This window comes from Catharus ustulatus, chromosome 4 (genome assembly GCF_009819885.2).
Source record: "Catharus ustulatus isolate bCatUst1 chromosome 4, bCatUst1.pri.v2, whole genome shotgun sequence".
Taxonomy (NCBI): Eukaryota; Metazoa; Chordata; class Aves; order Passeriformes; family Turdidae; genus Catharus; species Catharus ustulatus.
Window position 1 is genome coordinate 9,397,690 of NC_046224.1, and position 20,908 is coordinate 9,418,597.

General features: G+C 36.3%; 1 protein-coding gene across 2 annotated transcripts in view; it reads left to right on the forward strand.

Annotated features, from left to right (window-relative positions):
• SEMA3A (semaphorin 3A) overlaps positions 1–20,908 on the forward strand; it is a 243,371-nt gene that overhangs the window by 203,920 nt on the left and 18,543 nt on the right. For both annotated transcript variants that reach the window (XM_033058546.2, XM_033058547.2), the window contains 7 exons: positions 302–444; positions 1,589–1,703; positions 1,795–1,864; positions 2,909–3,053; positions 8,364–8,583; positions 13,639–13,730; positions 16,445–16,486. In XM_033058546.2, the coding sequence (XP_032914437.1) occupies positions 302–444; positions 1,589–1,703; positions 1,795–1,864; positions 2,909–3,053; positions 8,364–8,583; positions 13,639–13,730; positions 16,445–16,486 (827 nt within the window). The remainder of the gene's footprint in view (positions 1–301; positions 445–1,588; positions 1,704–1,794; positions 1,865–2,908; positions 3,054–8,363; positions 8,584–13,638; positions 13,731–16,444; positions 16,487–20,908) is intronic.

A 20,908-nucleotide genomic window follows, 5' to 3' on the forward strand; every position in this document is an offset into this window, starting at 1 on the left:
GTGAAACCATGCTGTAATGTTAAACAAACACTTGTAAAGAGATTTCATAAACATTTAATTGCTCCAATAATAAATTTAAGATTTGTTCATTAAATGCCTGTAGCAAACACCTCTCTGTATTAAAAAGGAACATAAATGCCTGTCACATAATAACAGGTGATGATGTACCTAATATAGAAATATTTGCCATGGGATGAAATGATTGTGTCTTGGGAAGAAAAAATGATAGTTCATTTCTGTAAGGAAGAGAAATGATCCAGTTCTTGGAGTAGTAACGGGCACAATGGCATTGTTTTCTCAGATCCCAGATTTGTCAGTGCTCACCTGATACCAGAGAGCGACAATCCAGAGGATGACAAAATCTATTTCTTCTTCCGTGAAAATGCAATTGATGGAGAGCACACTGGAAAAGCCACTCATGCCAGAATAGGGCAGATCTGCAAGGTAAAATGATGACTTCTTGTGATACTGAATGCACTTGCACAGCAGTATTAGAAACTGTGTTTTCTCACCTGAGAATTCACTAGTGCTAGTATTGGCATTGTACTAAAGCAGGAGTCATCCCAAGAGACAAACAGTGTGAGGATAACATACAGAAATTAATCCTGTTCAATTCTTTTTCTGGGGGGAACTTCACAAACTATGATGTTTGGTTTAAAAAGCCATAGGTATCTTCTGAAGCTTAGAAAGTGTCTGCAAATGAAATTCCTTTACAGGAAATGCGATACTTCCAGGTAGACCAAAAACATTTGAGGAATTTGCTTTTTAAATGTTAATACCTTTCCATTCCCACATTAGTGAAAAGCTTTAAAAGAGAGGCAAAGGAAAATGCAGCAAAATAATTGTTTAAGGTTAGCTGTAGAAATGGGCAACCATTCCAAAGACCCATAGTGACTACAAGATGAATCATTTGTCCACTGATAAATGTCCAGATGGTTTTCTGAAAGATTTTCAAAAACATTTCTGCTAATGAAATTATATTTTAAAATGTTGTAGCTTTGGCAGCTGTGTTGTTTACAGTAAAATTTTCTGTTAATCTATAAGCACAACTTCAATTTACCTCCTTGAATTCAGAGATTCCTACTTTAAAACCAATTACCCCACAAGTATGAAGTCCTCGGGGCCCTTTGTTGCTACATTTTGCGGCTGTAGAACTGATCCCACTGTTCTGGCATTTTTGTCTACTTTGTTCCATTGCAAGTTTCATTTCTACTTTGTTGCTACCCAGTTAGTCATAATAAACACCCTCAACTTTTCCAGGACATGGCAGACTGGGAGCTTTGGAGCAAGATAGTCTACCCATTTCTTTTTTTCCAGTGTTATATATGTACAAAGGTATATAAAGAAATTTGAGGGGCTTCGTTTTTAAATTATGGACTACTATGAAATGACACAATACAATGCAAAATAAAAAAAAAAAAAATCAGATTTTGTGTCTTTGCAACATAATATTGCTTTTGTACATAGAAGGTGAATTTTCTCTTGTTTTCTCTAAATGTTGCCTTAATTGCTGTATTTTCTCTGTACTCTGATGGTATTCAAACAAAGACTGTTCCTAAATATTAATACAAAATACTTTTGTTACTAGAACGACTTTGGTGGACACAGGAGCCTTGTTAATAAATGGACAACTTTCCTCAAAGCACGTCTGATTTGTTCTGTACCAGGACCCAATGGCATTGACACCCACTTTGATGAACTACGTAAGTGGCAGAAATGCCTGGAATATAGAAATGTCTTCAGGTATTATCTGTATGAATTCAACCTAATTGTCTTTTCTTGTTATCATTGCAGAGGATGTGTTCCTAATGAACTCAAAAGACCCTAAAAATCCAATAGTCTATGGAGTGTTTACAACTTCCAGGTACAGAGTGTATCATTTTACTTGCATGGAAACTTGGGTGGCTGCTAGTTTTAAAGAGGTCTCTTTGTTAAAAATGTTTTTTAAAAACACAAAATTTTCTTAACCTTTGAATTGAGAAGTCAATGGCAGTAAGTCATGAATTAGGTTTCTTTCTTATAAGCAATGTACATCATCACTCTGAAGCTAGCAGACACAAAGACCATCAGTTTTTCAGGCTGTACATGCAGGGATCAGCATTTGTAGCCCCTTCCACACAGATTTAGTAAAAGAACACAAGCATAAATAAAATTGTTTGGGGGCAGTGAAAAATAGGAAATCTGTGGACTGAGAAATTGGCTAGTCAAGGAGATATTAGTAAAAAATATTGCTAAAATCTGGACAGTCTAATGATCTTTCCAAAGTTCTGTTATTGAATCACATGTAACTGAGACTTGAATGTTTTTGTTACATTGTGCTTTCACGAAGAACAAAATATACTTGTACTTTGGCTTGAGGAAGGTTTGCAGTACTGGTTGTATTGCCACATTTATCAGTGAAGGAAACAAGTTTAAGTTTCCAAACAGAAGGAATGTTTCTTGTGATACCAGGCATAGAGGAGGGAGATTTACGCGTCCTTACTGTCTTCTGTAAAAAATGTCAAGGTAAGAAACAACACTGAAGTTTGACTTGTGCTGTCCAAGTGATGGAAGAGACTGCTAAATAAAAATAGAAAGATATGAAGTGTAGGAAAGAACTGAATAGTTCTCTAGGGAAAGCCTTACTGAAATTTACTCAGATTTGGGCTTTGGCCTTCTGGGGACAAGATGTTTTAAATAGTGAAATAGCAGCCATCTGCTTAGGAAAATGTCTGTGAGATCGTATCAGTTTTGCTGAACTTTCACAGGAGGTGAGAGAGGATTGCTCTGAGACCTGTCACAGGTTTGATAATCAGCACATGCAATAAATTAGAAAGCATCAAGCTGCTATTCCCATACCTCTGGCACTCGATTAAATCGACTGATAATTTAAAGGAGCTGATTTGATTTCCTCTCCCCTCAATTTCAGTAATATCTTCAAGGGATCAGCGGTGTGTATGTACAGCATGACCGATGTGAGGAGGGTGTTTCTGGGTCCCTACGCCCACCGAGATGGCCCCAACTACCAGTGGGTTCCCTACCAAGGGCGGGTGCCATATCCACGGCCAGGAACTGTGAGTACCCTAAGAAATCTGAGCTGGGAAAACTGTGGAAAATATTTTCACACATTACGTGGTCCTTGAGCTGAGATCCAGGAAAGAAAGTGACACAGATAACGAAATGGATGGAGTGGCAGAAGGCAAAACTAACAGTTCCTCCAGGTCCAGAATGTACTGATTTTCTTGTAACATATGAAACTGCAGTAACAACTTCACTTGGATTTTAATTTTGGCATTCATATTAACAACTTCAAAAGAACTTTTGGTAATGGCTGGAGAATTTTACTGAAAGTGAAGTGTTTCATAAATTATATTGCATTATCCTTTCCTTGGAATTTGTTCTTTTTCCAAATATTTACTGAGCCATTCTTAGTGAGAGTGAATGGAAAACAGGGGATTTGCCTGACTGTTAGGAACTTTCAGTCAACATTAAATATAGAACAGCAAAACAGTTATTTCTGCAATAAAGGATAGAATGACTACAATGGTTTCTAACTTCCATTGGGAATTTTTTAAAACATCTGCTTTACCTGATTCTCTGATTCTAGTTTATAAATGACTAAAATATCAATATATATAAGACACCCATATTTCAGCTGCTATCATCACATTCTAGAAATATTTAACTGCCTCTCAAATTTCCCATAGTCTAAGAAGATGGGACATTTATGAAAAAACCATTAATTGTATACATTGGGGTCTCTCCTTAGTTTGTCTAAGTCAGCTTGGCTCATTTATGTTGAGAACTGTCACTGTAGAAGATTAAATATATTTATACATATATACATATAAATGTATATGTGTAAATAATATATATGTCTACAACATTCTTTTAAAAGTCTTCTTAAATATAAGGCACAAAAGAAAGCAGGAATAGCTTTACTTCTTTAATTCATCATATTTTCTACTTTTCTCTGGTACATTTGAAATTGTCCTTTCAAATCTCATCTTTCAACTGATATATGTGCTCAGCTAATGAAAATTACTTCCTAAGTAAAAGAAAACAGTGGCTCCCTGACAGGCGGATTCCTCAGCACTCCTCACTGCTTCACTGCAACTTAAGGAATTTCTAATTTTTTCCGGAGTTAAAAGCTCTGCAGCATAAAAGAGGTTTCATTTCTCATCTGATGGTGAACCTTTTTATTTTCAATTATGACAATTAATTCTGTTATGTCAGGGAGTTGTTTTGTTTTTTTTTTTATTCTATTGTTTTACAACTCTGTAGAAAATGAGAATGAGTAGATATTTTTGGTATTTCTTGCACAGCTATTCTTACTTTTTCAGTTTAACAGACTTAGTGTTCATTATTCAGTTTCTTTATATCCCTCTTTGATTCCAGTATCAATTAACCTTTCTGAACAATACCAGACACCAAATGTTATGTAGAACTATGGACAAAGAAGAATGTCGCACGTTTCTATTACAGAAATAGACTGATAGAAAGAACTGACTACTGCACACAGACTCTGCTGTATTCATTCCTCTGCAGAGATCAAATGCAGCTCTGTTGAGATTCTAAATGCACAACTCAAATATTTGCTCTTGAGAGTGGCAGTTCTGTGTCCTGTGACACAGTTCTGGCCTCAGTTCTGCCTGGGAGTCACTCCAAGACTTCTCTGAGGGTCTTGATCTGAGTTGCATATGACAAAAGAATAACTTGATCAACTTCCCCAGAATAAACAGAAAAACAAGGACCAGACCCCAGCCCTTAAGTGGCAAAATGAACTAAGACACCAGAGCCTTTGACAAAGTAAGGAAATGCAGTTAGGTTACAAATGCTTTTGTTTCTGGCTACCCCTTCAAAATGGAGTTTACTGGTACAATTTAATTATAAAATGTTTTTATGAAGATTCACAAAGTTCAAAGATGTTCAGATTGCACTGTTAGCTGTTTTCTTGCCTAAAGGCAAAAGTGATCCCAAATTTTGCAGGTCTGCTTATGGATGCAATGCAGGTGGCCATGCCAGTCTAAGTGTTGTTGGAGTGGCTGAGGCCAGCAGTTTGTCCTAGCCCAATATCAGTGACTCTAATCCTGGGTTCTGCCACTCTGAAAAAAGAGGAGTACCCTCACAGTTGCTAAAATCATTCTGTTGTATTAATAGGATAAAACTGAATTTTAAAATGAGGTGCATTTCTGTCTGGAAAGAAGCTTTTTATTTATAAAGTACTAAAGTTGTGTGTGTTTTCAATGATTTGAAGATCTGTTGAGAATAAAGAAGGAAAATATTTTTGAAGTTCTTTAGATGTCAGACCTTTGGACTCCTTTTCCAAGAAATGCACAAAGATAGGAGAAAAAAACCTGATTTTCTTAGAGTGATTCATTTCCAGATTGCACTGCAGTTAAACAGTGCTGAATTATCTCAGGAATTTAATAGGTGAGGTGCCAGTAAACTTCTTGAGCATCTGGTGATTTGCCCAGTATGAGTAAAAGAAAAGTAAATGTTTTTTGAAAAATCAGAAAGCTTTGTAAACAACTCTACATCAGTTTCACATGTAACAAAGAAGTTGCCAGAATTTTTCCTGTAAGATCTTGCAGGACTTTTTTGTCTTTCTTTCTTTTCTTTTTCTTTCTTTCTCTTTCTTTCTTTCTTTTTCTTTCTTTCTTTCTTTCTTTCTTTCTTTCTTTCTTTCTTTCTTTGTCTTCCTTCCTTCCTTCCTTCCTTCCTTCCTTCCTTCCTTCCTTCCTTCCTTCCTTCCTTCCTTCCTTCCTTCCTCTCTCTCAAACTTTTTTTAAGTATCTGGGAGAGAGGGAAGGACTTTTCTGTATACCTCATCTTAACTCAGGTACCTCATCCTGAATTGCTATCTGACTTTCTGTGAATTCAGAAAAAGAGCTCAGATTTTATCTGCTTCATGGCACCAAGACTTATTACCAAAGAGCTTTTTCTTCCTACCAAAATGTAGATATTGATTTGTTCTGTTGGATGCCATACTGGGCCTAGTCCAGGTAATGCACTTAAAACTTCACATGAAAAGACAGGGTTACAGCAATTTATTTTATTCTCAGAAAAGCAGGGGATCCAAGGAGTAATAGGGGTCTCAGAATTGGGAGTCTTATTCAAACACACAGAATTATGACTCTAATTCTAGTTTTATTAATTTTCTGTGCAAAGTATATCTTGGTCCCTTGAATGATAGAATATCCTGAGTTGGAAGGGAACCACAAGGGTCACCGAGTCCAGCTCCTGGCTCTGAACAGAGCAGCCCAAGAATTGCATCATGTGCCTGAGAGCATTGTCCAAATGCTTCCTGAGCTCTGGCACTCTTGGTGCTGTGACCCTTCCCTTGGGAGCTTGTTTCATATTGCTGCAAGTAAAATTCTTTGTTAGAAAATGAGCCAGAAAGTAAATATGCAAGCAGTGGAAACACAGCTGAAATTCATTTGCCTAAAAGTGAAATGAACATTCATTTAGTAATTTTTTTAGTGTTTGCCCAGCTGCAATTAACAATACTTAGTTCTTGTGTAATGATTTTTATACATAGAGTACTTTACAGCTATTATCTAATTAATTGTTATCTAATTAGTCCAAGTAATCAGCATTGAACTGTAGTTGAAATATTAATTGCTTAATTAATTAAGCAAACTTAAAATTTAAGTGTAGCATTTGAAACACTATCTTTGAGACAGACAATGGTTTGGCAAATAATTATGAAAAGTCCATCTGATTTTCTCTTTGAAATATTTTTGTACAAAAAACCAAGAACATATAATAAGAAGAAAACAGTTAAAAAATCTTGAAAAATAAAATAGATAGCTAATTTACTTTATGCTTTGTCTCCTCCACATGCCTTAATAAATATTCTTCCATCCATTCTTCCCTTCCATACAAACAGAATGCAGGAATTTGCTTACTAATAAATATGCCAGCAAGGGACAATTTACACTTTATATGTCCATGCTGGAAGCGTCCCTTTGCTGAGTGTAACAACTACTCTTTTTGACAACATTGATTTTTAAATTTCATTTCTGTTGAATTATTAATAATTTGGATCAAGGTGATAGCAAAGACAATTGATTTCTTCTGTTGAGCATCCTGCCAGGTCTGGATTCTTGCTTAATAAGATCTTGTCCGCTAGGTTTTTAATTTAATTGGAAGGTATTTTATACTTGGATATAAAGGTCAAATTATCTCGGGCATTTTAACACCAGTTGTTTATACTTCAAAATAATTATTTTCAGCTGGGATTCAGTGTTTTATATATCTTCAAGAGTTATCTGAACAGAGCAGCAGTTGGAGTCACCAAGATCTTTGACAAGTATCTTTGGCCTGGTGTCATTGTGGCTTGTTTTCTTCACCCATTCAACAGTACTTAAAATACTTACTAATTCTGCAGAAGAGATGAAGGCAAATGGGGGTGATCAACCACAGTTCTTGAGTCTCCTGATGGGAATATGTAATGGTTGAAAGTGGACAAATACTTCTGTGGCTACCAACACCATGGTCTTACTTCTCCTTTCCTTTCCAGCCTCTGATTTCTGCTTGCAGTGGGAGAACATAAACTAAATGTGAAAAGTAGAACCCTATGGTTCTCAGAGATGAGGGGCAAAACTGTTCTGCCCACCCCTGGGTATATACAGGGGAAAAGTGACTTTTCTGTCTTATGTCATGGACCAGATTCATCCCAATGGGACACCAGCTGTTCTGTCACTGTGCAGGACGGTGAGGGGTTCTGCAGAACCTTAACGTGACTCATCTCACCTGGATGTGAGTTACAGTCACAGAAGGCTTTCTTTACAAACTGAGGGGAGAAAAGAAAGATACATTTAAGACATGACTCACTAGATTTGTGTTAGTGTAACAGGATCCACATTATCAGGACTACGTGGAGGACACGGAGTTGTTGAGACAAGCAGGGTTTTGAAAAGTCGGTAGAACAGGGCATTGTCCCAGGATTTAAGGATTTGGTTCCTCACATAGCAATTTGGACTTCCAGTCAACTTCAGAAGACAATACTTTGAAACAAAGATGATGGCATAATTCAGTAATTTTGTGTTGTATACATAACCAAACCCTGAATTGCTTGCCTTGTGTTGAATGATTTAGATATTTCAGGATTTCTTCCTTCTGACAATTAAAGAGTAATACTAATCACAACTGGACTTAAAAGCCTTTTGCACTGAAAAGAAATGAGAAAAGTGATGTATGAGGGTCATTTGCATTCTGTTAACCAAATTGGTTTAAATCCAAAATAAATTTTTAAATAGAGACTATGAGTGACAGAATTAACTTTTGCTGTCTGTCACAAAACACTTATTTAATTATAGACTTCCATAGATGGGATGATAAATAATAAAATGCAAAACACTTCCTTTCTTTGTTTCTAGTGTCCCAGCAAAACCTTTGGAGGTTTTGATTCCACCAAGGACCTTCCTGATGAAGTAATCACATTTGCCAGAAGTCATCCTGCCATGTACAACCCAGTATTCCCCATCAACAACCGTCCCATCATGATTAAAACAGACGTGGATTACCAGTTCACACAGATCGTGGTGGATCGAGTGGATGCAGAAGATGGCCAATATGATGTGATGTTCATTGGCACAGGTCAGAATCTACACTGCATGCTCCTCCAGGATTGATGGAAACCTAGAGCAGATTAAAATTTATACTCTGAAAGAGAGAATGTTGACTGAAGAACAGTGCAAACCTGTGAAAATCTGGGGCAAGACCCAAAATTGTGCATGTGGGGAGGTCTTTGTTACAAACATTCACTGTTACAGGTTCAGGCTATAGCCTGCACCACTTAATTCTTTAGGAGTTTTGCCAACTGGATTAAGATCAAACCACTCTCTTTCCAACTACTGCTATTAGGGATTTTTTATTAGAAATGTCTTGCTTTATTAATTATAATTTAGTATTAAAATGAGGGGTTTGAGGTACTCATTTTGAAGTGCAGCATAAAAAGTATTAATGTGAATGAGGCAAATATCCAGGTATGGTAAAAGTCTTTTGTGCCTTTCTAGTATTTCAAGTATTGCCTTAAGATGCTCAGCTCTCCAGCCAAGAGGGTGCATCATTTTACTTAAGATGAAGATATCTGGCACAAATGGAGTGTTTTCAGAAGAGCTGGTATTCAGATAGAAAGATGATATCCTTTCCAAAGCATTTGCTGAGTCTTACAGCTTGGGCATCTTAGGGAGGAGCAAATATGCACTCAGAAAAGACTTTTTTCCCAGAAAGGTAATAATGAGAAAGAGTGTCCAAAAATTAGCTGATATGCATTTTCCTAAAGTCAGTGGTTTCAAAACTGTGCTGAGTAACAATTGGTGGATCTGTTTCTTCATCTCTGGAAGTCTTACCTTAGTTGGCTGATGTTTCACTTATGTTGAATAAATGTATTTTAAACTTCTACTGAACATAATTACTAGTAATTAGATATTGGCATCTGAAGCCAAACCAAATCAAACCAAAACACTACTGCTTCTTTTCAGTGTTGGACCAAAAAAATACCTCTGTCTTAAAACAGTCCAACTTCTTACATGCTTTAAATACAGTTCTGGTACTCTAGAGCTGGGGTCAGATTTCCAAAGCAATAAATGTAAGAATTCTTTCATGTTCATGCCTGAAATGTATTATGAGTAAACTGAGAGCTGGTGAAGCTTTGTGTACCAAACACAGTGCAAGCATAACAATTCAGAACATTTACTGCAGAAAACACAACTCTGCAGGAAGGGTTAAAGCACTTCAAAGCTGTAAACTGAGTTATTAGATACCAGTGCTACAGTATGTTCTTGAATAAAACATTGAAAAGTATTTTCATGTGATTTTACACAACATATATATTTTCCATCACACATTAGAGGCATCAATGTCATCCACAATTCACAGTGTTTGGTGCCTTTCAACAAGTCCTCTATGACCTGATTTGGCCTACAAAAAACAAATTAGTGGCATACACGGTATGATGCTGAACAAACATAAGGAACTTATTTAAGTGTATTTCTTGAGCAAAAGAGGTGGCATTTAACTCTCCAATGCTTGGCCTTTGGGCTAAGAAATATATATTGGTTTCTGCAAAGGAAAACAAAAAGTTCTTCCAGAGACTTACTGTACTTTCTTCAAGACTTCTGTTAGAGTAAGATGAGAAGACAGAAATTCTCATCTTTTTCAAACAATGCAGGAAGATTTGCTTAAAACTGAGCTACAGCTTCTAGATGGTTACCATTGCATATACTATTATTTGGTTGTTATTATTATGTGTAGCAGTTGTTATATAAATCAGTCAGGCAAGACGTCCCTGTAAAAGAACCTAAATGATAATTTTTACCTCTGAGTTGGGAGTTTAGGATTTTCCTAAACCACTAATATGTAAGTGTATGGTAAATGCTCAGGATTCGATCCAATGCTGGTGATAGCCCTGCCCACAAACTATAAGAAAAGTGTTGAAATAATATTACTTACCACTGCCAAAAGATATTTCAGCACCAAAATCCCATCTTTCTAAGTGCAGAGTTATTTTGTTTTTTTTTTTTTTTTTTTTTTTTTTTTTTTTTTTAATACTACTTCTGTCCATAGCAATCGTTGTTTTTCCATACCCTCATGGGACAAGAACAGGCATTACAACACCCAAGCCTGGAGTTGGAGCACAAAAGATGCTTCTTGCTCTTCTGAGCCCACTGGCCTTATTGTGGTTTTCAGAATCAGGAAAAGGTGTCTTCCACATGGGGGGGAAAGGTAAAGAGGCAGTACCGAGGCGCTGCCTGCCTTCTGCCAGAGAGCTGCACTGAGCCAGCTGCTCAGAGTCAGAGGAATCAGAAACAGATACACAATCAGCTTGTATTACTTCTTCCCAAGCAAAGAACTTACTGGGAAGCAGATTAGGGTCTCTAGTCACAGTCCATTTTCCCACTTGGTGATCTGAACCTATGACAAAGCCAGAATTATGCTCCCTGGGGTGTGACTGGGTTTTTCTGTGCAGGTCTGTCCCATCAGATTAGATAATATTTCTCTGTATTTTCCCATTGCTGTTTGAGCAATCTACATTATTCCCATGTGCTGCTGAACTGCAGTATGTTGAAGAAATACTTTTTTTTTCCTTTTCATTGAATAACTGATGATAATTGAACACAACATAATTAATAGCCATCCAGTGTGGTCACATTTTCCTTTCCTGTGGGGGAAATCTTGAGCTGAGCAGTTTCTTTCCCACTGTGATTGTACCAGTGTGTTTCACAATGAAAATAAAATCCTATCGGCATGCTTGAAAGTAATCAGAAAAAACAGGATTTCATGCATCTCCTGATTGTCTAATGTTTGGCATCCTTTGGCACAGTTAAAGTACCTCTGTCAGTAAAGCAAATTAATAACAGTAATCTTATCTTACAGAGCAGAGCCTATTGATCCTAAAGGAGACGCCTGATTCCGTTTGTGTGAAATTGCTCGAAATACTACCCTGTAAAACTCGATGTAGAGCTCAGATAAAGCCCCACTTTGGTACCTGTGGCCTGACCAGAGTGATTAACTCAGTGTACCTTTGACCTCAGAGGCTTTCTTGAGATCAGGCAACTGTAATTGTTGCAGGAGCCACTTAAAAGTCTGACCTTTTGTTGAAACAACATTATGGGAAACTTGTGTCTGCTCAGCGCCCACTTAGTCTGCTCTATGAAAAATCTCCCTTTATTTCTAGGATATGACATTTAATGGATTGTGACTGAGGACAGTCCTAGTCCAACACAGAATAGAGTTGTGACACTTGGTTATATTTATTAGGTCAGAGTTCCCTGTTTTTTACCCATAAAATGTGTTTTCCTCAAAACCACATATTATCAGGACAATTAAGGAAATTACCTCATCAATTAAATTACAAATATAACTAATGTTAGATTAACTCTTATTCTGAATTACTCTGTTGTAGAAATGTGGAATTTTTTCTTACCATTTTAAAGTTTATATTGCATTTGTTCTGTATCGTTCTTAATATTTCTTGTTTTAAGTATAGTCAATTAGTAGCAGTGACCATAATGAAAACCACTCCAAAACCACTTATCTAGTATATTTTTCTAACTTAATTTGTATATGTAGATGCCTAAATAAAAAGAAAGTTGCTCTTTTCTTTGTTGTTGCTTAAAAAAAATAATAGTTAGTTTGTGTTTTTTAATAAGAAATATGAATTTGTGGCTAGTGAAAGAAAACAGAGATGTTCTGGGGGGAAAGAAATTGCTTCCTTCTAAAATTCTAAAAATACATATCTAGAAACCAACATCTGTTTAAAAGGAAGCAGATGGAAAAAATGAAAAATCTGAATTCTACAGGATATTCTAGGTTTTCTAGAATATTTAAATACAAATTCATATAAAGAAATTAAGTACCAGAATTTTCTTATTGAACCAATATCTTTTAAGTCAATTGCTCTATAAAAACATTTCTAATGCATGTGATATCTTTGTCTCAATTTTATGAGCATTTTAGATATAGAAGTAGAGAGCTGTCATCTTTTTATTCAGAAATTTCAGCTAACATCTACTAATTATACATGCTTATAAAATATATATATATTATATATATGATTTTGTGTAATTGATGGTTAAATTCTTGTTTTAAGAATGTCAACCCTTATAGTTATTTGAGAATTTTATCCCCTTAAAATGCCTTGTGTTCTCCTAAACCATTAAAGCTGTAAGATGTGCACATGAAGAGTCCTTAGGGACATAGTTATCATAGTTACCTGTGATACATTTTCATGGCACTACACTTGGCTGGTTAAAAAGAAAAGTTGCATACAGATTGTTTCCATTTCAGAGAGTCTGCAGTGATGTGTGCCAACCTAGAAATGGTTGTGTTTTTGTTGTTTCCTGGAAATTGTGTTCATAAAAACAAAGAAATAAATCACAGATGCAGAAGCTGAATAACAGAGTTTCAACCATGTTCACAGAACCAAAGGCTGTTCACAGAACCAAAGCTGTGGCTCTGGAATTTGAAGCGCTGACCTTGCTCATTTTAATAGTTGTAAAACTCCAAAAATGTAATTTGATATAATTTGATTAAAATGCTGGTGCACACCTATTTCTAAACCAAAGGCACAAATTGTGTGCTTTTCACCCCTCAGTGAAGAATTGGCATCGTACACACAGCAAAATACAGATGCCTTAAGGGGCTTATACATCTTAGGTACTTTGTTTGACATAGGGAAGATCACATGTACTTAAGAGACCTAACAGCTTCATCTGTCTAAGAACGTTTGTCCAGATGGTTTTATAGCCATACTGCAGTAGCTTCACATGCATTTTAAGAAAGACAAGCATCATACTCAAAATGGACAATAAAACACACCTGCGTAAATTTAGAGCATTTCCTTCCCCAGTCACGAATCTGTAATTTTATACTGTCACTTAAATTGTTTTTCAGTCCTGTCTATTCCTTAATAACTATAATAATATGTATTTTCTTTGTTGCATTTTGATGATTGAAATAATTAAATATCCTTCTGAAATTCATTGTTTTCTGAGGTTATTTTAAATAGCAGTTCTTTTGAATGAGTGCTGAGAGATATGTAGCTTCATAGTCTTTATATGTGATATAATTATATACTACAAGAAATTCTGGCTGCTACAAAGTAGAAGTATTCATCTTAAGCACCTTTTTTTTTTTTTCCTTTTCAAGATATTGGAACAGTTCTTAAAGTGGTTTCAATTCCTAAGGAGACTTGGCACGAATTAGAGGAAGTCTTGCTGGAAGAAATGACAGTCTTTCGGGTAAGTGCGGCTAAATTTCAAGTGTCAGGTTGTAGATTTCTCAGTGGACAGCTGCAAACTCAACTTCTTGCAGTCTAGCCAAGGAATAGCCTGGCATACCCCTCTAATTAGCTTGTCATTTAGAGACCCAGACACTAGTCAAAATAAACCTTGAAACTTTCAGTGCTAGCTGGAGGTTAATGATAAAAGAAATGGCATTCTGAGCTCTTGTTTGGTGGTTTAAAAAGTAAATTAGTATTTCTGAATCTTAGAGCTGTTGCATGCTGGAGTTAAATATCTACCTGTGCAGGTCTGGGAACAATGCCTGTCTGTTGTCTCCCACAGAGATATGCAATATACAGATTTATAATTGCATCAGCTCTCAAAATTCATTCAGACTATCAGCACATTGTAACTAGGATGATGCTTTAGGTAAACCAGTGATCTGCCCAGATTTCTTGTGCTTTATAATCCAAGGAACAAAGTGTTTATATTTTCAAAGGTCACGTTGGGGTCTCATTTTCATGGTTTGACACAAGGCACCATAAACACCCCCTAACTCTAGTACTTTTTGGTGAAATCAATCTTTTCCATTTTTCCTGTTTGAGCCACCGAAAAAATACGGCATCCCATAGGCAGCCCTGCAAGGCAAGGCTGAGTAAACCTTTCAAACACTTCCCAGACAGAACCCAGGGATGTCTTGTGTTTTGTACACAACAACGAATCATTTACATTCCCCACGTTATTCTTGCTCTCAGTGCATTTTTATGGCACCGTTTCCCGTCTCCAGGAGTTGATCCCTGGCTGGGCACACGAGGTTGGTGTGACAGTGTGAAGATGCTGCTGGCACCCTCCTGGAGCCTCTTTTTGTGCATCTCACTCCAGCTGTGCTGACAGGGACCGTGCCCTGGACCTGCCAGGGGGGCACAGCCACCATGTCCTCATCAAACTCCATTGCCATCCCTTCACCTTGTTTTTCTGAGCAGAGACAAGACAGCTAAACAGAGCTTCTTATGGGCATTCCTACCATTACTGATACCAGTCTTGCTCAGAAACCTTTGTTTTGAGTGCAAGGTACCTCTGAAAAATGTGTGTCCCTGTTCTTGCAATCCACATGGCTTTTTGGGGACAGAAATCTAGGATATTTTTTTCCTTTTCAACATTAAAATAAAGTAGAAACTATAAGAAGAAAATGAGACGACTTTGTTTTTTTCTTTTTTATACATGCAGAAGTCATTACATGAAAACAGGGTCATTTGGAAATTATTGATAATGTATGAGTGTCTTCCCTGAAACTAGAAGTGCCAAGCTAAAGGAGATCAGAAAAATATGAAAGAAGGGAAAAAAAAAGGAATTAATTTTACTTCAGAAAGGTTTTACAAAAGTAAAATAGTTAATGGCAAATTCAAATTTGGAATTTTACTTTACATGTGTATTTTTTCATTGCATGAAAGTATTTTGTTGTTCTAATTTACTTGAAAGCTCAATTATCTCTTTAGGCATGTATTTAAGCCTTAAAGAGGGCAGTAATGTACTTCAGTGGAATAAGCAGAATTTGTGTGCATAAGATATGAATCTTTCAATAGGGAATTTCCAACAGATTTTACATGTACCTCATCCAAATGTAAGTTTTCTTTAGTTGCAAAGAGTATACATGCATCATGAACAATACATTTTGATGTTAAACTGCAATGTGCTGAGTATTTTGCTTTTCATTTAAAATTCCACAAAGCTGAAAGTCTTTCATATCTGTTACATTGATAACAAATGCCTCTTTAAACCCCATTTGTGCAATATTTCTCTGAACAGCTGAGCAAACAAACTAATGAGTTCAATTTTCATTCAAATGTTACATTTAATTGATGCTTTCTAATATAAGGTCTATTAACCTCTCTGCAAAGGCAAGTCCATGCTTACCATCCACTGACCCATATCAAATTCTCTCAGGATAAGCAAGTTGAAAACCATACAAGTGTAAAAGTTTAATAAGGATTTTATTAATGCACACAACCGAAAGTATGATGTGTAGGATCAATAGCAGATTTCTAGCTGGAATAAAGTTCATACAGAATTGAGTTGCACACTGTCTATTATGCCACTTTTAAAATTAAAATCCATCTAAGAACTTGGACCCAAAATTTGCAACAGTTGATTAAATAATGAATATTCCAGAGTGCAAAGAACCTATTGCTCATTTTGGTTGCATGTTGTGAAAATGCATGTAACTTCTTTGTAAGTGAACATTGTGGAGCAATTTACGAGATTATACTTGGGAATAAAACTTGTTCTTATGGATAAAATTTCACAGGAATGGTTTTTTCACCTTGATATACTTAAAATTAGTTGCTTATTTCAGTATTATTACCTTTAATAGATAGTATTTGTGAATTTTCATATAGCCATTTTTATTTTCATATTATCTGGGAAGTTCTTGAAACGCAATTTTAGTATTAAGTGTAGATAACAATTACAAGATATGCAACAAGTGACAAAGTGATCACAATTATACTGTACTTATAATGGAAAATAAAATATCTACAATCAACATAGCCATCAAAGATGCAGAGATGTACATGCATTCTCATTAATTTACAGCTAGAAATTAGACAAACAAAAGACAACAAGAAGGACTATTACTAGAGACTGTCTAGTTTAATTTCAGGGTTTGCTACCTGGTGTGAACAGAATTTTTATGTTTATAACTCATTTTATATTTTAACTCTGTTTTCCCCTAGGAACCCACTGTTATTTCAGCAATGAAGATTTCCACAAAGCAGGTACTATGTGCACAAATGTTAAATCACTTTCAAATATTTATTAGTCTCTGTCTTCTAGAGACAGTAACTTGGCAGTCAGCAGAGACATATTAATTGCAGCAGCAGCATCCCATCCCTTTACATAAACAGCAGTAGTTTCTCAGGAAAATGTGACATGCAACAGGGAAAGGAAAAACCCAGTTTGTGTTACTTACTGGTAAGGTGGAAACTAAACACAAACTAACCAGCTGTCTCGTGGCTCTATAAGAAAAAAAAAAATTAAAATCCACATTATAGAATGCTTCCATGACAGAGACACTGTTCAAAGGGAGTTGCCAAACTTGGTCTCTTTCTTTAATGGGACTAGTTCCAGTTGCTTAGAATAGTCTGGTACAAAATGCAGATGGTGGAAGCAAAGGATGGAAGTGAGACATCCTCCTGTCTCTCTGTCCTATGCCCGTTCCAGTCCCGGATGTGCGTCATTCAGCTTTAACAAAAGATCAACAGATGTGATGCAGTCCACATTTTCCATGGCCTCCTGGTTCAGTGATGTGGGTAAAACAAGGGTTTGAGACTCCAAAATTTATATTTCCTACTTTCTGTTGAGTATCCTAATAGCTAACTGCTTATAGAAAAGATACATATTATAAAACCAGACCGTAACTAAAATGAACTCAACTTGTTGATAGATAGAGGTGAAGTTTTGTCTGACTTGCAGTAAAGGTGATTTCTGCATTTCTAAGCAAATTTGTGAAGCAGTTGATAAATTATGTGGTTGTGAGAAGAGCATTGGTTTGCAGTCCTGGAACAAAGTGGGTATTAGGGGCCTATCTCCAGTTTTGCCTGGAATTAGGTGGATGGATCCCAGCCACTGTCATTTCCTGTCTCAGGAGTCTGAGACATAAAATTTAGTGTCAAATTTACCTTTTTTCTTTTTCATACATGTGCTGTTCTGGAGGTTAATTTGGCAAATATAAGGAACTTGTTTTCGTTCATGTCATGGTCAGGAAAGAGGAGATTTGGTATTAGTTTCAGGACTAGGTACATTAAAAACTGTGCACATTATAAGTAAAATTTAGTTAATTCTTCTACCTCGCTCTTTACATTATTAAACAGAAGTTGAATTCATTCTATAATGGACAGAGCCAAATGTATTTTAAATGCTGCATATTTAACTCTGAATTCACTGTCTTTAGGAAAGTTGTCTGAAAGCATTCATGTATTTGACAGAAAATGTTTGGGGGGGACACTGTTCTAACAGTTTATCACCTAAACCAGCAAAAATGGCAAAAAGGCAAAAATGACAAAGAAAAAAAACTATTGAATACTGGGATATTTAAAAACAGACCTGTCAAGTTGTATATATGTTCACATCATACCAAAATGCTCTGCTTTGGATTATTTTTATAAGTACATTCCCTTAAAGCAGCCAATCATAGTTGAAAATTGATCATGCATTTTCATACAGCTTTTTCTCCAAAGCATCTTCAGTTATTCAGGAGAGATTACAATTTTCCCTGAGTTTTCTGAAAACAAATTTACACTGCTAAAATTGTCTAAAGCTAAAAAAGAGCATAAACCACAAGTTATTCAGGCAGAGTAAAACTCATGAAAAATCAACCAGCCTCAGGCTAAAAATGACAGAATCATGATACACTATGACAAGCTTTTGGCAGTATGTATGAAATAAGAATATGGCAACATGTTTCCATTTTACATTTATGCTTTAAAAATACTGTAGTTCTATAACTCAAACATTTTACTCATTGTGTTCTGATAAGCAGGGTGGTTTTCGTATAAACAGCACGATAATTCTATGCATTGTGGAAAGCCAGAGCATGAAATGTAAATAGCAAAACCAGCATGTGCTATCGAATGCCTTAAAAATAATCACTTCATTTTGTTTTTTCACTAACAAATCTTTCATCCAATTGTAAAAACATGGGAGTTTGTTCTTATTTCTAAATGTTTTACTGCTCTGAATGTTCAAAGCTACCTCTTTTGCCATCATGCCAATATGTTATGTTACAAATTACTCTTCCTAAAGACCAAAATCTACAAATTCTTCAGGAGCGGAACTTAGCTTAAGTTTTAAATTATATTAAGCTCTAAAGCTCATGTCTCTCTTGCTCTCTGAGTATGCATTTGGCCCTTGAGCAAGAGTGGCTTTGAGTAAAGAAATTTATTTTTTATGTGCAAGACTAAGCCTTAATACTTTCTTTCTCCACTCTGCTGTCTTTAACTCTCAAGAATTTTGTCTATATTTTCTCACTGAAGCTACACATTCCTCCTGATTGTGTTCAGAGCCCTAGGCTTGTGTAACCTTATCACTTAAACAGTTTATGCTTCGTTAGCAATAGACACAAACCTTCAGAGCATCCTTGAGCCACTGCAACCCCCTGCAGCTGCCTCAGCTCACAGTTCTGTGGGATGCATGGCACCACTTGCCTTTGAGCCTGCCAGGTGAAGCTCCATAGATTTTCCTTACAAACATGGAAGTTGGCCAAAAAGTCCAGCCTGGGTTTCAATCAAAGGTGACTTTTTGCAGAGCAACCTCCCACCTTTTCCCCAGGGTCAGCTTTGGGATGCTCCTTCAAAAAGCTGTTGGATTTCTGGTGACATGGGAAAAGGACTAGATGATCCTTAGCTGAACAGGCCAAGTCTTTGTCTGGTGAATTGCTACAAAGGGCTTTGTTTCTCTTGTGTAAGATTTTCAAGCAAAGGCAAGCAGACATCTTCAGAAATATCTTAGTGACTACTTGCATAACATATTTCACCAAGTATTGAATTTTATTCAGAGATCAACATTTCTGTCCATAGTGGGCATATAGAAAGGATAGATCAAAATGAATATATCATTTAAACAGTGTGTTAAACTATTCTGCATTACTTTTCAAGACATTAAATTAATCAAATGGCACTTGAATCTCATGCTCCCTAAAGTTCCTTTAAAAATTCTGCTTAAGTTCTTCCTCTTAAGCATTACATTTTTCCCATTCTGTTATCCCTTTCTCTGACTTTGTCTGGGGAAAGACTGTCTTTTTGGGCAGCACAGTGGGGCCAAAAGAAACCTCTGGATTGCTTAAAATAATAGTTTCCTCAGTTTTTCTTGAGTTCTGATATTTCTGCAAGAATTTTTAAAGGGCAACTTTTTTTCTTTTTTCCTTTACTCTCTGGTTTGATCTGATAATCTCATTCATTAAATTAACAATTTGGAAGAGACAGCTGAAAAGGCAGTTTGACTGTGGTATGGCAAAGTAAGGTCAGAGTACTGATGCAAATAATTCTACTTCTATTTTCTGAATTTCATACTGCCTGGATTTTTTTATATTGTTAGTGTCCAAAATAATGATGACCAGCTGGAGTCTAAAACCACGATCAGAAAAGCAGCAAACAAGGCAGCAGCCTTAAGGCTGTGCAGCACCTGAAACATATGCTGCAGTTCACTGACTGAACTATGAACTTATCTACAAGGAATATAGTTTTTAAGTAACCCTATTTTGGCCTCTTTTTTTTTTTTTCTTTTTTTTTTCCTTATGTTTCTGGTCATTCTTTAATTCTAAAGACATTTATTAGAAATCAGGGAGGGGATTTTTGCAAAATGAAATTGGTTACAGAGGTACATAGGAAACCATTACACCATTCTTTATTTTCCCATGTGCATTCCCTGGGTTGATTTTTATATTAGTTGCACCACACGTTCCTACATGCTTGTACAGATATTAATGCCCCAATTACATAGGACTCAGATCAATACCATCTGGACATTTAAGATACTTAACCAAAGCTCTAATTTGACCTATGCTGCCTCCATAATCAGTAAAGAGAAGAGGCTTCCCTTGAGAAGCAGTTAGGTCACCTAAGATTTGAATTGCTGCTCTTTTTACTGCAGGAGGGTACTTCACCTAAGGTGGGTACTTGATTAAGTCACTTAAGTTAGAGAGAAGCAGCTCATCATGTCTGTTGCCTGTCATCTCTTCTCAAGGCTACAGCACTGACTGGGATGCGTTTGTACAGTTCAGGCTTTGTGCAAAGCCCTGTGTGGTCAGAGATTTTTGCCTGGAGAATGTGGGTTTACAACCCAGCTATGAAACTATAATAGATGGAAGCAGCTGCTTAGAAAGGGTTTAGTTTTCAATTTGCCAGTGAATTTTCCTTTGGGGGCTTCCCTTGTCATATTCTCTTTGAGAAAATACCAGTGTTTATATAAATGCATGGGATGTTTCTGTTACAATTAATATGTCTGTATAAACTGCCAAGCTGCTGTCTCTGAGAGAAGTTAACACAACATCTCTTATGAGTGGTTTTGGTGTTGCTATCTCCTGTTCTCATTATCTCTAGTAGGTAGGTGGTGACCACAGCCATCTTCCATCCCTAAATTCCCTCGAAGTGGTGCCTCGGGGACATTGCAATGCAGGAGATAAAGAATTTTGATAACATTTC